At 46.2% G+C, this 15279-nt stretch overlaps 1 protein-coding gene across 1 annotated transcript; it reads right to left on the bottom strand.

Annotated features, from left to right (window-relative positions):
• Positions 1 to 1498: 1498 nt before the first annotated feature.
• pou1f1 (POU class 1 homeobox 1) lies at positions 1499 to 5111 on the bottom strand. Its single transcript, XM_062455884.1, has 7 exons — positions 4619 to 5111; positions 3746 to 3907; positions 3479 to 3577; positions 3051 to 3296; positions 2766 to 2930; positions 2619 to 2679; positions 1499 to 2516 (listed from the first exon to the last, which is right to left on the bottom strand). Exons 1-7 carry the CDS (start codon positions 4752 to 4754, stop codon positions 2309 to 2311), a joined length of 1077 nt encoding a protein of 358 aa, XP_062311868.1. The 5' UTR covers positions 4755 to 5111; the 3' UTR covers positions 1499 to 2308.
• Between the last annotated feature and the right edge of the window lie 10168 nt (positions 5112 to 15279).

Here is a 15279-nt window from a genome sequence, read left to right on the forward strand (position 1 = left end):
CATGTCAGCAGTCGCTGTCTACAAATAACTATTTTCTCTTCCTGGAAGCCCAATTGTCTTTCTCTCTCTGCCTCTCCCTCTCCATGGCTCCTCTTTATGGTCATCCTATTTCACTCCACAGCACTGCTGGGCTCATCTAAATCAAATCAAATTTATTTGTATAGCCCTTTTTACACGCAAGCATGTCACAGAGGGCTTCACATATGCCCATAGAACTGCCCCTCAACCAACCTAAACCCTCAAGGAAGACAAGGAAAAACTCCCAAAAAACTCAACAGGAGAAAAACATGGAAGAAACCTTGGGAGGAGCAATTCAGAGAGGGATCCCCTCCTCCAGAGACGGTTGGTGAGAGAGAGGAGCAGAACACAGGCTAAACATAGTCATACAGTGTCGATGGGTTTTTAAAACACCAAAATCCATTATTCAACTTTATAGATGTAGGACAGGACCGGGAGACTCGCGACCAGGTCCACCGTTGGCTGACCGACGACCAGGCAGGTGCTGACAACTCAAACCCCCCACACCACAAGGGATGTGTGTGGGGGGGGGGGACAGAGAGAGGAGAGCAGGGATTAGAGAATGCCAGGAGCAGCTAACAGTTACAGTCATAATAGAATTAGATCCCCACCGGTCAAGTGTGGACTGGTGCAGCAATTTAACAGAGCAAAAAAGGGGAATTTGATGCAACCCCACACACCAAGACAGCGACAGCCCCCCTCATTTGGAACATGAAATCTGTTCCAGGGGAAGAGAACTCTAAAATAGGTTATACTTAAAGAATAAGGATGGAAACAACCCGTCCCCCGTTGCCTCCAACTAGTAACATACTTACCTTTAACAGTCGTAGAATTGACTAAACAATAACGTTTTTAGCCTAATTTTAAATGTCGAAACAGTATCAGACTCCTTAATTGAGACGGGTAGTTTATTCCAGAGAAGAGGCGCTCTATATGAGAACGCCCTACCTCCATCTGTTTTTTTCTTAACATCAGGGACCATAAATCTCTAGTGGATCCCCCTCTGGTTATCCATTTTCTTTACAGCTAAGACCATAGAGATGGAGAAGGGGAGCCCACATCCCAGGGCCCCCAACCACCTGACCTCGGCCCCAAGCCTTAAGCCCCCAACCCCCAGGTGCCAGCCCCCAAACTTCCCTCCCCATCTCCTGCTTCTCGCAGTATCTACCTCCCCTGTGGCATCCTGGAAGTTCTCCCCTCAAAGGTACCACACCAGCTGCACCCACCATGATGTCCCCACACCTTCAAGCTCTGCTGTGCTTCTTACAAAAGGAGCAGATGTGTATGTATTTCAGACCATAAACCCCCTATATTACCCCAAAGACACACTGCTTGAATAGAACACTGATATACTGTCATGGTCGTCCCCGATAGGGGTCTATGGAGATGTGAAACCTTCCTCTGATGCCTTTATGATTCCCATGTGACATTCCTGATCCGTGCATAAAACTAAGATGATGTGCTGTTCCTATGTATTTATTCATAGAAACACATAAAGCCATCTGTTAACATGACAGTTTGAACCATCCCACCACAAAAAAGCAGGGATTACCGGTACATGGATTTGGATTTCTTTAAATCTGTCTCCTCACAGAGATCTCTCTTTGTGGTTTCATTGCTATCCTTGACGTGAAAATATGACATCTACAAAAAAACACAATATTTTCGCAGGTCAGTCGTCAATTTGTTAGTTCCATTGATCGTACCTCAGATGAAAATGTGATGTGTTGTAATGTCACTATTTTCTTATGAATATTGAATCGTACATTGTAATACGGTGAGTGCCTATTTGTGGGTCAGTATAATGCAGATCTGTATTTGAACAAGAAAGACGACAGTCATATCCAGCAAGCAAATCAGGTCATCCCAAGTCTCAGACTCCTGTTCACATGCACTACTTTATCCCCAAATTACACCACAACAGACATTTATAACAAAATATGCATACCGTACAGGGATTATGAACATTTCATAGTAGGTTTATAATACAGCCACATCGTATATTAAGTCTCATAAAAAGATTTTCATAATACATCAAATAAATAATGAGCCCTTGCGATAAATTACAATCTGTAATTTCTGTAATACATCTGTATTACAAGATGTAGAACACTTTTTTTTTTTATTCTTGGCACTTCTAGTTCATTCAGTGTTAGACAAGCACCACAAGGTATTGGCATGAAGTGAATGTTCCCAGCCTAGCTTGTGTCTGATCATGTCACATCACAGATACAGTATACAGCAGTATTTCATCATTCCTGGATGAGCCACCAGTCAGGATGGCATATGTCTACCTGCAGGTGGCGCTCTCTTTTGTCAGATAGGAGCTGTGGTGAAGACTGGTCTTCACACGCTTCTCCCGTTGCCGACGATTACAGAACCACACTCGCACCACCTCCTTCTCCAGGTGGAGCCCCTCGGCGATGCGAACGATCTCCTGGGAGGAAGGTTTGCTCTTCTCCCCGAAACTCCTTTCCAATGCCTCCTTCGCCCCCAGACTAGAGAAGAAAAGAGGAAGGACATGCTAAGAAAACGAGGGCGACATATACAGCATTTTTTTTGGTTCTCGTTCTCTTATCGTTCTTGAAAAAAAAGCTCACCTGATGGTGGTTCTTCTTTTTCTCTTGCGTTCGTTCATGCCCATTTTCTCATTAAAGAGGGCTGTTAGAAAAACAGTGTCAAATGAACAAATATCCACCTACTACAAATCAGAGTCAGAGTTCGATAACTGTTGATCGACAACTCACCCCCTGCCTGCTCCGCCTCGTCCAGCCACTTAGCCAGAATGACCTTCAGCTTGCAGGCGTTCTTGAAGCTCAGCTGCAGGTTCTCAAAGCGACAGATGGTCGTCTGACTGAACTCTGAGCCGTGCACGGCAGCCAGAGCCTCACCTACGTTAGTTTGGGTGTACCCTGTGAACAACACACCCACACATTCAGAATCTCATAAAGACAAGGCACGTGTGAGCGGCGTGCGGCACCACATTCCTCCATTCATGAACTCTGAACCGACGAAGAAACACGGCAACTCACCTAATTTGATTCGGCGCAGCTTGAAGTCATTGGCGAACCTCTCCAGTTCTCGTATCTGGGGAGAGTCCATGTCGGGGGGGTCCTCGGGGGGCCTGTTCCTCCGACGGGGGTCTGGCTTCATCTCCCCCATGGACAGTTCTTCCGAGAGCAGGGAGGGGGGAAGCGAGGAGAAATTGTGGCTCAGGGCACACGAGCCCCCCCCAAGGCTGTGGTCTGGAAACTTGTAGAGGCAGGGAGTCAGGGAACCTGGAGATGGTGGGGCAGAGAGAGGACCATGTGATGCCTATTACAGACAGCAGAGGGAGGCAGGGCAGTGTGGTTGTAAAAAAGGATCGTAAACCATCATGAGATCATACATCCAAACATGCTGTGAACAGTACATGATTTCAGGGATTCCTTAGTGTGTGTGTGTGTGTGTGTGTGTGCACCTTGCAGTGTGTTTGCTCCGTTGACCATGTTGGGGTGCGGGACGCTGCAAGTCTGCAGGATACGGGTTTGGGAAATACTGGCAGACAGCATCTCCTGAGCTGCACAGGGAAACGCGTTCATCATCGTTGGAAACGTCCTGATCTTCATCATCATTACCATTATCATCATCATCCTCATTATCGTCAGCATCATTGACCTAGTTAGGAATTCACGGCATCATCCCACTCATCGTCCTCCTCCTTTTCCTTGTCATCATCCTCACTCACCTGCCATCATGCCGTAGGTGGTCTGCTGGTTGCCATAGTGACAGGGGGTCATGGGGTAGTGCAGGCCTGGGGGGGCGCTGCTGAGGGCGTTTCCGAGGGCGGAGGTGGCGAGATGCATGTGAGAGTGCTTTGAGGACTGGACCAGAGACAGACCAGAAGGCCCTGGGTGGACAGACACACTCTCATAAACCTGCCACTGCCATGGACCACAAGAATGCATCTTATATTCAACAGGCCTTTTCATTCCCCCCGTCACTGTAACCAGTTTTATTACTGTGTGCCATCGTGTGCCTGTTTGTTTAGCGAATTCAATGTAAAAAGGAATCTCCGAAAATAGAGACATTATCGGTATCGGCAGATGCTGGGGCTCTGTAGAAGCTGGCACACGTTAAATCCACACACATGCAGAACACAACCATCACTTTAGCAATGAAACGTGTGACACCAACAGCACACCCACTTCAGCAATCATCCAAACGACTAAAACAGCTTGACAAAAATTAATTAGCATCATTCTCATTTACCTGAATGAGAGACAGTTATTCTCCATGCCTGAGACCCTTTAGCCCACATTTGACTGAATTAAAAAGCTGTCACTGGCACTAATTGTGTCTGGATGGGTGACACATGACCCATCAAATGGCTGCTACGGTCACATCAAAACTTAAGAGCGAGGCACCACTCGCATCAGGATATCAGTCAAAATAACAAGCGTGACTATTAGTTAACGTGCAAGCAATGACATGTCGAAAGCACCCGGGGTGTCTCAGAAATGGGATTCAGTGGAACATCAATTTCCCCAAAGGTGCAGAGAAGGTCAGGGCTTGATGATGGGGAGAAGAGGTAGAGGTCAGGGTTAGGGTCAGAGGTTACCTGTGGAGACCATGTTGTGGGTGTGGGACGTGGCCGGCGAGCAGTCACCGGCGGAGGCGTGATGCATGAGCAGTGGCAGGCCGGAGTCTCCCACCAGCGTGGTGAAGGCGTCGGTACTGAACGCCTGGCACGACATCCTTCTCAGCCGGCACCTGGTACACCCTCTGGACTGCTGTGGGAACTCTTACTGGGGCAGGTACACTCCCCCTCTGTCTCTGTTTCAGGTGAACCCACCCAGGGTCTTCTCTGCTGGACCAAGCTTGGATGACTCTCATCAAAAACAGAGCGCAGCGGTTTTCTTCCGCGTCACCTGCCTCTCCGAAGCGGTCCTCCAGTACAGTCTCTCTCAGGTGCTCCAGGCCGTTCTCTCTTCCCCTGGAGCGGTCTCTCCCAATGGTCTCTTACTCTTGGACTGGTCTTTCCCAGGTTGACGAGTATCTCTGCTCCTCCTCTGGCCTGTCCCTCTGAAAAGCCCACCTGTGCAACACCCCTCCTGTCTAGTGCAGGTATTTATACTCCGCCCCTCTCTCCAACCCCCCTCCTCTCCGGCTTGAACCCCCCCCCCCCCCCCCCCCTCCCAACTCATCCATGTTAATTCCCCTCCACCCAAACTCTGCTCGGGAGTCGTGGTCAAATCAAAGCTGCCCTGCTCCATCCCCTTACCTCTAAATGGTTGACGCCAGGATTAAAGGTACAGGAGAAGAGAGAAACCTGACCCCCCCCCCCCCTCACTCTCATTGCTGTCTCTCCCTCTTTCTCGAGCTCTCATCTCTTTCTTTCTCTTCTCATATCTCCCTCGCTGCTCACCTGAAACAGGACATATGTGGCATGACAAAAGCTAAGATACTGGCCACGTACACCTCGACATAAAAGATTGTGTCCATCTGCTATTACGCTATCGCGTGAAAACATCAGCATGCACACGCTATTTGTTAGGAAATACTACACAACTGGTTGGAATACTTTTGAACTGACGGGTTTCCAACATGTAAATGGTACAGAAAGCATCAAGTCAAGCACCAGCAGTCTTGACGGAAAAATGTCCCTCCTTTTGAAATGTTTAAGGCGTGAAGGTTTGCTGCTCCTCTCTGCCCTGACTGACCTGTCGTGTCTCTGGCTGAAGGTGGAGTATTTCCCTGTTGTTATCGCTGAGCCATCTGGCCTGCCAGAATAACACACGGATCTGTGGAGGAAGAGGCTGCTGTTGTACCAGTGGTGAGTCAGTGGCCTGCTAGCATTATGCTGGCGTCGAGTCAGTATTGTGAAATGGCTCTATTGGCTCTATATAGACAACAGAACTCTTCATTGGAAATAAGGGATAATCTGGAGCAGGCGGCAGGCATGTGCCACTGTGATTGTTTCAGTGTTTGTCTGTGACTCTGCTTGACCTCTGATGAGGCTGGCTTAAATAAGAAACTAGGTAGGTGGGCAGCAGGTGGCAAAACCTGAGAGGTGCCGTCGGCATGACCCAACTTGCAAAAAACAAATGAAACAGCTCTGAATCGTTAGAACACATATAGACAAAAATAATATAGGAACCTTCCCTCCCCTCCTAATTCTCCTTTCCTTTTAAACTCCGATATTCGAGTCTGTTTATATCCACAGTAGCTTAGTAAAACTGGGTTACATTTGGAATCTTGAACATGTTGACGGTCAGATGTTGCCTTTCAATGGTGACCTACATGTATTTACAACAGCACATCAACCTAGATATATATTCTTCTCAGACAAATGAAGGTCATGTCTCACGGCATTTCAATCCTGAAACAGAGATGAATGAGAAAAAAGACGTTTATTTCGACATTCTACAAGTTCATATTATATTAACACCCAAAACGGTATGCCTATCCACAGCACAATTTTGAAGTGAGTGGAGGATAGATGTTGTTGGTTTCCCTGCACTACCCTCAGCAAGGTGTTTATCTCATTCCAAATCCCGTGCGTGAATATCCATCGTTGTGTCTGGCGCTTGTGCATTTGCGTGTGTGGGCGCGCATGAGTGTGTGTGTACTTTCTCGGCTGTTAGATATTTCCCTTCTCTGGTTTTGCAAGCCCTTTAAACCCGGCGTAGACGCGATGAATAGTCTTGGTAATAACCATTGTGCTTCCTAATGTCAGAACAGGAGGGGCTCCTGCCTCAGAGTACGAGCGGTAAGAAGAGAGGAGTATGCTGGAGCGCTGGTCAACTCCGGCTTCAGTGAAGACGACCCTTTCCCATGGTGGAAGGACAAAGCCGGGCTGAGCTGACAGGGAGAGGGGCTGTGTTTGGGTAAAGCCCTGCCACGGGAGCCAGATAAACATACACAAAGACCCTCAACTTAATTAGTGAGGGGACCATGAGACACAGGACGCTCTCCGAAACACCTGCCCCTCAGCCTCGGACGCTAGCTAACCAGGCAGACACACACACACACACACACACACACAGCCACACCCGTACACACACATACACACAAACACGAGGACTGATCAAGTAGAGCAGTGGGAACAGGACACACATGTGCCTTCTCACAGGTATCACATCCAAGACACACTGCGCATGTACACTATACAATGGGAAACAGGTGAGCTGTGTGTGTATGTGTGTGTGTGTGTGTGTGTGTGTGTGTGTGTGAGAGAGAGAGAGAGAGAGAGAGAGAGAGAGAGAGAGAGAGAGAGAGAGAGAGAGAGAGAGAGAGAGAGAGGGAGGGAGAGAGAGAGAGAGAGAGAGAGAGAGAGAGCTCGGTTGCAAGTATGTGGTTTTATGTGGAAGATTGGTTCACATTTTCAAGACTTTTACACATGATTCACTGCACAGCATCGTGTTATCGAACCACTGTTCAAGTGTTCTTGTCATCCAGTTACGTAACTCATGGATCTGGAAGCGTGTCCTTAGGACAGCTTGGATTTGAAACAAGCACATTTTTGAAGCGAGTATGTCTTGACCATTTGGAACAAAACAAGTGTAAATGCATACCAAACACAGTCCTAGTCCGAGTACCCAACAATGGCTCCAACGTCACCTGAACCTGCAATCATACTGAGACAGAGAATAGGAGCAGAAGCGTCGGATTATGTCGTCTCCATTATTCAGGGCTGAAGCATTGGCCTGGCTCGGTCTGGTCATGAATAACCTCCAGCAGTAGCCTGGTAGACTGATGAATATCAACAGAACCTTACCTTCCAGCCCCAAACCATCTGTTTACAACACGGCCTGACGCACGCATAGCTGCATAAACTCATTCAATGTTAGCAATGAGGGTAATTTCATCAACATATTCAACAATGGCCCTCTCCTTTCAAAGGTTAGTTTGGATGCCCAGAGAAGCTCTCTGCTCTCCCAGCACCAAGAGATTCTATTGCTTTCTATCGAGGTAAATGTCAAAGCCATGGGTTACACCGGCAAAAATCAGATAGCCTCTTTGTTTGGTTGGTTCATTTTGGTGGTCTCTACAGCAGTTAGGATGACATTTACTTGTGTCACATCTGGTTTGGCAGAGTCTCTTTCTCTTATTTTCCAGTGAGCAGTGTGGTGAACCTGGAAAGAGCTTTATTACTCTACCTGACCATTGAACTGCTGACCACAGAGCCTCATTCTACATGACTCACAGCAATGCTCCCCCTATAGATGTCTGTAGTCTTTGCAACAAAGGCTGAATGTAAATATGACATGTTCTGCTCACCCTGAACACAGTGTCAAAGGAACTCTATTCTACATCTCACTGAGTCTGCAGACAGAGAAATCCTGTATGGGACAATGGTTAACAGACCAAGAGCACCAGTTTAATGTAACATTATAATGTCCATCATGTGACGTGGTCAGTTATCCTTTCAAGTTAAACTCCCATCTGGTGAATGACACAGGATGGCAGCTATAGAATCATGTCACACACCTCATCCCTACTTAAGCATCCAGACACAAAAATCTTGAGTACTGTGTGCAAGATTACCACAGCAGTAGCACTCAAAAGTAGAAAACGATCAAAGTAAGACCTACCACTGCAGAAACGTAAATCCTTTCCTGGTAGCTTTTCTTGTGTGACCATGGTATAAAACCATCCATCACTCGGCGAGAATCGAACGTTTGAGCAGGCTCTACATACTCTCAGGCTGTCCCCTCAGAAACATACATACATACATTATTTCACTCGCTAAATATATTTATTTCACTCTGTGCCGAATGTTTAAATAATTTCATTTCCCAATCCATATACAACTGGTGAAGAGGTAGTGAGTCCATCCTCTCTTTCCATAGTAATCACAGACAGAGGACTTATCTGTGTATACCAATGGGATCCTTTCAACTGATATATATATATATATAGATTACATTTTTTTGTATTATTATTTGAAACAAAATTACATATTTGATTGACAGGACTTTTTTTTTTCTTACAGGAATATTGAGGATGAAAGCAAAAAGAAATGTAGCAAGGAGAGTTTTCGATTAGATTAATGTTGTGCTGGTATGGTGGTTCTTCCAATATACTTTCACTTCATTCAGTCTTGTCATCTGTGTCAAAACAGTTTCCACATCAGCAGCGAAAAGTGTGCTGTTACTAGGCAACAGCTACAACAGGAGCAGCTGTATATTTACCCTTGTGACCTCAGCCTTTATAAGTTGCACATATTTCATATTATACAGTAAGTAGAATTACACCCAACAGACCCTAAGAAAACACTATGAAAAATGGAAAAACATATAATGTTTGGGATGCTTTAATATTGATACAAGTACATTTAGTAATTTAGCAGTAGCTGTAGCTGGATCGTAGCTGGATCGTATCTGACAGACTGCTAAGTAAGCAGGTACATTCAGTAGACGTCTTCTGTAAAACATTGGGACATTCTCATACACCGAGGGCAACATTTTGGGGTAAAGGTTTTAAAAAAAAGGTTATCTTCGAGACTTAGACACAAGCTTTGTGGCAGCGGTGATTCTAAAATCTGTCCACTAGGAGGCTACAAAGGCAGGTTCCATTACAGTTCATGACACGGCTGTGAAATCTCATCCTATCATCAGAAAACATCATATCATCAGAGATTATTCAGCTCTTCACATTGTCTGTTCCAATAATGTTTTACCACAGCAACTTTTTTACTAACTCTGGCTTTTTTTGGTGGCAACCATAACTTTTGTGCCTGTAAGTGTCAAGGGTGTTTGAAGGTGCCCAACCGAGGGCCACATAAAAAGGCAAGGAGCACTATGAATGACAGCACAGGGCCCAGAGAGAACCAGGGTTGAAAATCACCAGGGATGCCAGGCCATATCTGTCTTTGTACAGGCAGGGTTGGGTATGGAGATGACAGAGCGAGGGGCTGGGTAGCTGGTGGATGGATGACAGGCCAGTGGTGGCTGAATGGTGCTAACGGGTGGGTGGGTGTGTGAGGGGGTGGGTGGATGGGGGGGGGGGGGTTGGACCGGGGGGGCTGAGAGCCTTTGTGGGCTGAGGCGGCTCTCTCTCAGGACCCAGAGGTCTGGCAGATCAAACAGGCAGCCACGCTGATGAAAGACCCAGTCGCTAAGCTACGGGGCCCAGGACAGACAGGCCTGATGGGGGTGATGTGATGTGGGCCAGGGAAGGATACAGGGAGCGGCACAAGATGATTGGGTGGGTTGGGGGGGACAGGATGAGAGATAGACTTCCGAACACAGAGCAACCAGGTGTCTCAGTCAGAACAACTACACTGGGAAATCAGAGAGAGAGAGAGTATCCAAGAAAGAGAAAGAGAAAAAGAGCGAGAGACAGCGAGAGACAGCGAAAGATATATATATATATATATATATATATATATATATATATATATAGAGAGAGAGAGAGAGAGAGAGAGAGAGAGAGAGAGAGAGAGAGAGAGAGAGGGGGAGAGAAATGGTAACACACTGGGAGACCGAGTCAGAGCACAAACAATGCATTTGAAAATAGGAAGAGGAGAGATTTAAAAGTGAGGCAGGGGGCAGAAGAAAAGGCTGTGGGAGGAGGGGGGCAGAAGCACCGTACTCGCATTGATGAAGGTGAGGACAGGAAGGAGAGTAACAGGAAAGAGGGACATGCGGAGGAGGCTGGGAGAGAGGAAGAGGCTGTAGGTGGGAAGCCTCTGTCGACAGCAGGAGGGTGGAGGAGGAAGATTGGAGGCCGACCCAAAGGTTCCCTGAGGTGTCGGAGGTGCGTAATCTGCTGTCCGTCAAGATGAGATGACAGACGACGCGTCACCGCCTCGGCCTCCGTCTCGTCTCTGAGGTGGGTGACGATGTCCATGTAACCTCTTACTGATAGTGACAAGACTCATGGTGCCCTGCCACAGTCAATACCCCATACCTCATTCACGTTATTCCGCTTTCCTTTCTCCAAGCTGGGGTTTTCCTTTCTTCGAACGTGTTGAGCCCCAGCTCAGATCTACAACTGGTTTCAGCACAGGTTTGTGCACTTGGAGCCATACATGGATGGCACAGACATCACATACACATGGGCTCAGACACAGATTGCTGGAGCATGTAGAAAGCTAATAAGGAGATGTATAGAGAGAGAGATAAACGGTGAAATAAATCCCTGAAGCGCCACAGGAACCCCACGGCTTTAAAAAGAAAAACTCCATCCATTCCACATGTCTTTATCCCCATCCCTTCTCTCCAACCATAAAGCAATCTCACACCATCTGCTCTGAACCAATTGCAGTGCTCTGGAGAGACCCGGGAGATTGTTTAGTGGTGCGATCCCGGGTGGAAAACTCCTCTGCTTCTCTGCTGCTCCGAGGCTTTTCCTTGGGTGTGCTTGCAGGCGGCAGCCACATGAGGTACTGTACAGGTGGTTGTAATGGAAGTCCGTGGATGCTTACAGGTACCCGTGTCAGAACAGGTCCACACAAATGCAATTCATCGGTTTCTATTCTTGCTACTAAGATAGCACTGTTTGACACATTCTTTCAAGAGGTTTGTTATTGGTGGTCTCTGCCTAGTAACCCATACTTCACCTTACTTCTATGATGAGGGGAGAAGCCCAAGACAGAAGACCCAAGTGCTCCCATGAATCCCATTTGAATTGTTTTAACCCTGTCTGAAACTACAGCTGTTGGATATCATAATGTTGCCAGCCTAAAGCTAACACACGCCGAGAGACACCGAGCAAAGTTTTACACCTAATTAAAAACTTTCCCCAAGTCATTATTTTATGATCTCAGCAAGGGAGCGGGACTAAGTTCGCCCCATAGTGAGATAGAGGCTTCGAAAGAGAAAGAGAGAGGAAGAGACAGGGGAAAAGAGAGGGTTTTCTTGTTTACTTAATCTACTAAATTGCCATTATTCTTCACACTTACATTGAGTGTGTGTCCATGTGTATGTTTGACAACCTCTGCATGACCATGGAGAGATGTACACTTCTAACTCTTGATCTATTGCTGTTCTTTCTATATACACTATTTTTAGGTTGCTTTGGATAACAACGTCTGCCGCATGAATACAAGTTTACAAATGTCTCTCTTGGAGCCATTATTGCTGCCTGCAACTGCAACCCTGGTCCTGTAAACACAAACGGTGTGTTCCTTTTTTATCTGTCTGTGTGTGTGTCTGTGTCTATATGTAGAGTCCCCTGTATCTCTACAATATAAACATGTTTTGTTCACCAACAGTGTACACAGCAGTGCTGTAACAGGAGTCATAACCCAGAAGCACATGCTCTGTAAACTACACTGCATATTTCAAATTTGGTGCCGCATGAAAGGATAAACATCAATTATTGAAGAAAAGCTGTGGAAGGAAGAATGTCCCCTTATGACACGCAACAGGGTTTTGTACAAGCTACCGAATACAGACTGTCAGTTGAGGTCGTGTATTATCCATTAGGGGACCTATGGGATTATTGTATTGTCCATCAAGCCTTTGAAAGAATGACGCCGAATTTTTCAGGTACGTGAGTATGAATCGCTGATGACTACCGGATGAAGCCACAGTGAAGAAAATCTGAATTTGTTCAGAATGGGAACAAAGCTGCCGTCACACGCGGGCTAATGAGGAAGCTAAAGAGGTGTCTGTACAGTCGAAATAATCGTTCGAGATGGTGTGAGGGAAGAGAGAGGAGGAGAGGACTGAAGACAGGGGGAGAGGGTGGATGAAGCCCAGTGTAATGGGGGGTGGATGAGACTAAACGTTATGGGGCAGAGGAGGCCAGATCAAATGGAGAAAGGAGAACAAACAGGATGTGGGGTGAGTGGAGAGCCCGGAAGATGACGGGGGGAGAGGAGGGGAAGGATGGGGAGGGCGATGGGGGAGAGGGCAGTGGAGTGGAAACGGCTTCTGTCGTGGGTCATGTCTGAGTATGTGCTGCTACCTGTGAGTCTGTGTCATGTGACCATCTCAGACTGCGAGAGGAGACCATGCAGAGACAGTTAATGAGAGAAGGGGAGAAAAAAAAAATATATAAAAAAATATATATATTAATTTATTGTCATGTGCACAGTACAACTCAGGGTCATTCTTGACAATTACATTCTTGTGACATGGTAACAGCTATGTAGTGGCATGAAAAGGGAAGAAATAATATGATATAAATTACATAATACAAAACACAAGCAGCAAAAGGTATCACAAAATAATTAAATAGCATCACAAACAGTAGAATGGCAGCAGTGTTACTGAAAAAGTGAAGAGTGCTGGTGAGTCTGGGAGTACATTGAGTTACTAAGAGTGTGGAGGGGTCTCTTTACCATGGACCGTTTGATCAGTTTGATGTCTTTTAGAAGGTGCACTGACTGTATAAATCAGGTCAGTCTGATAGCAAGAGGAGCCATGACGTAATCTTTCCAAAGTAGGAATCATGCATGGCTGCTTTTAGATTAGATATTATGAGGGGGTGTGGGTGTGTCTATAAGTCCTGCCCTGACTGCCTGTTGATAACATATGATTCAGATATGGACCCGGCCGCCCCCTAAAACACACACACACACAATTGCACATTCACTTTAACACTCACAGTGGCATGCCAAAGTCAATTTCATTGATCAGACTGTGTTTTCAAGCCCCTTCTTTAGTTTAATAGTTTTCTGAAAATGAAATGTTTTACTTATAAAACATTAAGCGTGGCCATACATCCTGTGGAGCCATCCAATGGGTTTGCAATTAGATGAACACAAAAATCGGTGTGTGTGTGTGCATGTCTGTTTGTGTGAGTATGTGTGTATGTGCGCATGTGTGTATGTGTGTATGTGTGTGTGTGTGTTTATGAGGCTGTGTTTATCTGTATGTGTAGTATATCAGAGACCTAAGCCAGCAGTGTGTGTTTTCTGTGTAACACTCGGGGATCTCGGGGAAATCTCGGGGATTTGACAAGAAATCAATGATGTTTCTTGCTTTCAAACCATTATCTTTCCACATCTCTGTCACACTACCAAGGGTCCAGAACAAAGGTCCACCATCTTCTTTTCATTTAGCTCTGTATCTTTCATTATTTCTCTATATCCCTCTCCCTCACTCCTCATTTCTGTCAATGCAAGCTGGACAATAGAGCAGATATTTAGCCATCTTGCCGGTGGGGGCAGGGGTGGGGGGAGAGTGGAGAAGGGAAGATGGGGCGGGAGTGGGTAGAGAGTGGAGAAGGTAAGGGTGGAAGGTATTACAGTAGGTTGGGGTCCGTTGCCTATCGGGGGCAGAACTGGCCAGAGGTGGTACACAAAGTGGTTACGATGTTGTCTAAATATGGGCTACCTGCCGGCGTAGGAGGGGGATCAGGGCTGGACAAGGAAGGCCGATGGACTTAACTTTAAAAAGGAGTTCTTCCTGGTCTGCCCTGGGGAGGTTTAATTGGCAGCACTAACTGGGTTTTACCCGTCTCTTATATGGGCATGGCAAAGGATGATGACGATGGTGAGATACCTGTCCTCACAGGTGTGGCATGAGCCCCTTTCTCACCAGCAGACATTGAGGATGAGGCTATTTCAGTCCATGAGTCTGTGTGCAGTCAGGTATTACATCAGGGATCACTGTTAGTGCGTAAGCCCCTCTAGTTGGTCAGAGGATTCGGCATCTAACTCTTACCCGACCAGATGCTGGCTCCCCCTGTATGACCCGTCCACAGAGAAGCTTACAGCCGATCTATATAGGAGAATTATTCATGGGGCCAATGCTGCGAAAGGACATGTGGCACACCTTGATGTTACTGTGGGGAGAGAATGTCTGCTCTGCAATTCTTTTTAGCCAATGTTCTATAGCTTACAAAGCCTTTGTAGGTGCTGCAGGCCTGGTGCATGAGGCTTCGATAGGATATTTCATTGCTGCTCTTCATTGGATGTTAATCTTTTAAAAAAAAAAATGCCTGACAATGCCTTTTTTTGCCTGACATCCTGCATCACTATGATGAAGTTTTTTTTTATGTCCAGGGTGTAACTGGTGGGTACATGTCAGTTTTAACTGTCCAATTAAGACTTTTAACCCTCGTTTAGTCTTAAAGATTAAAAATGACCCGCCACTGTGTTTAAAAGCATCTTTGCTGATGCCATGGGTGCACGTTTCATGTTGAAATAAAAAGTGGTGTCCACTGATGAAATGCAGTCTTCCTGCACAGTGAAGAGGGAAACCCCAGATATTCACAACATTTCTGATGTATGACAGCTTGTTTCTTTGTTCAAAATAGATTTGGGGTTTAAAATAAAACACATCTTATTTATTCATTTATTTACTTATTTGTTTTAGGGGT

The sequence above is a fragment of the Osmerus eperlanus genome, chromosome 3 (genome assembly GCF_963692335.1).
Source record: "Osmerus eperlanus chromosome 3, fOsmEpe2.1, whole genome shotgun sequence".
Taxonomy (NCBI): Eukaryota; Metazoa; Chordata; class Actinopteri; order Osmeriformes; family Osmeridae; genus Osmerus; species Osmerus eperlanus.

What these genes read in the sequence shown, in the direction of transcription:
- pou1f1 (XM_062455884.1), bottom strand. Translation starts at nt 4,754, where the DNA reads ATGTCGTGCCAGGCGTTCAGTACCGACGCCTTCACCACGCTGGTGGGA. An exon ending in CACCTACGGCATGATGGCAG is followed by an intron (nt 3,578 to 3,745) that starts GTGAGTGAGGAT and finishes TTCCCTGTGCAG; the next exon opens with CTCAGGAGATGCTGTCTGCC. An exon ending in CGGAGCAAACACACTGCAAG is followed by an intron (nt 3,297 to 3,478) that starts GTGCACACACAC and finishes CACCATCTCCAG; the next exon opens with GTTCCCTGACTCCCTGCCTC.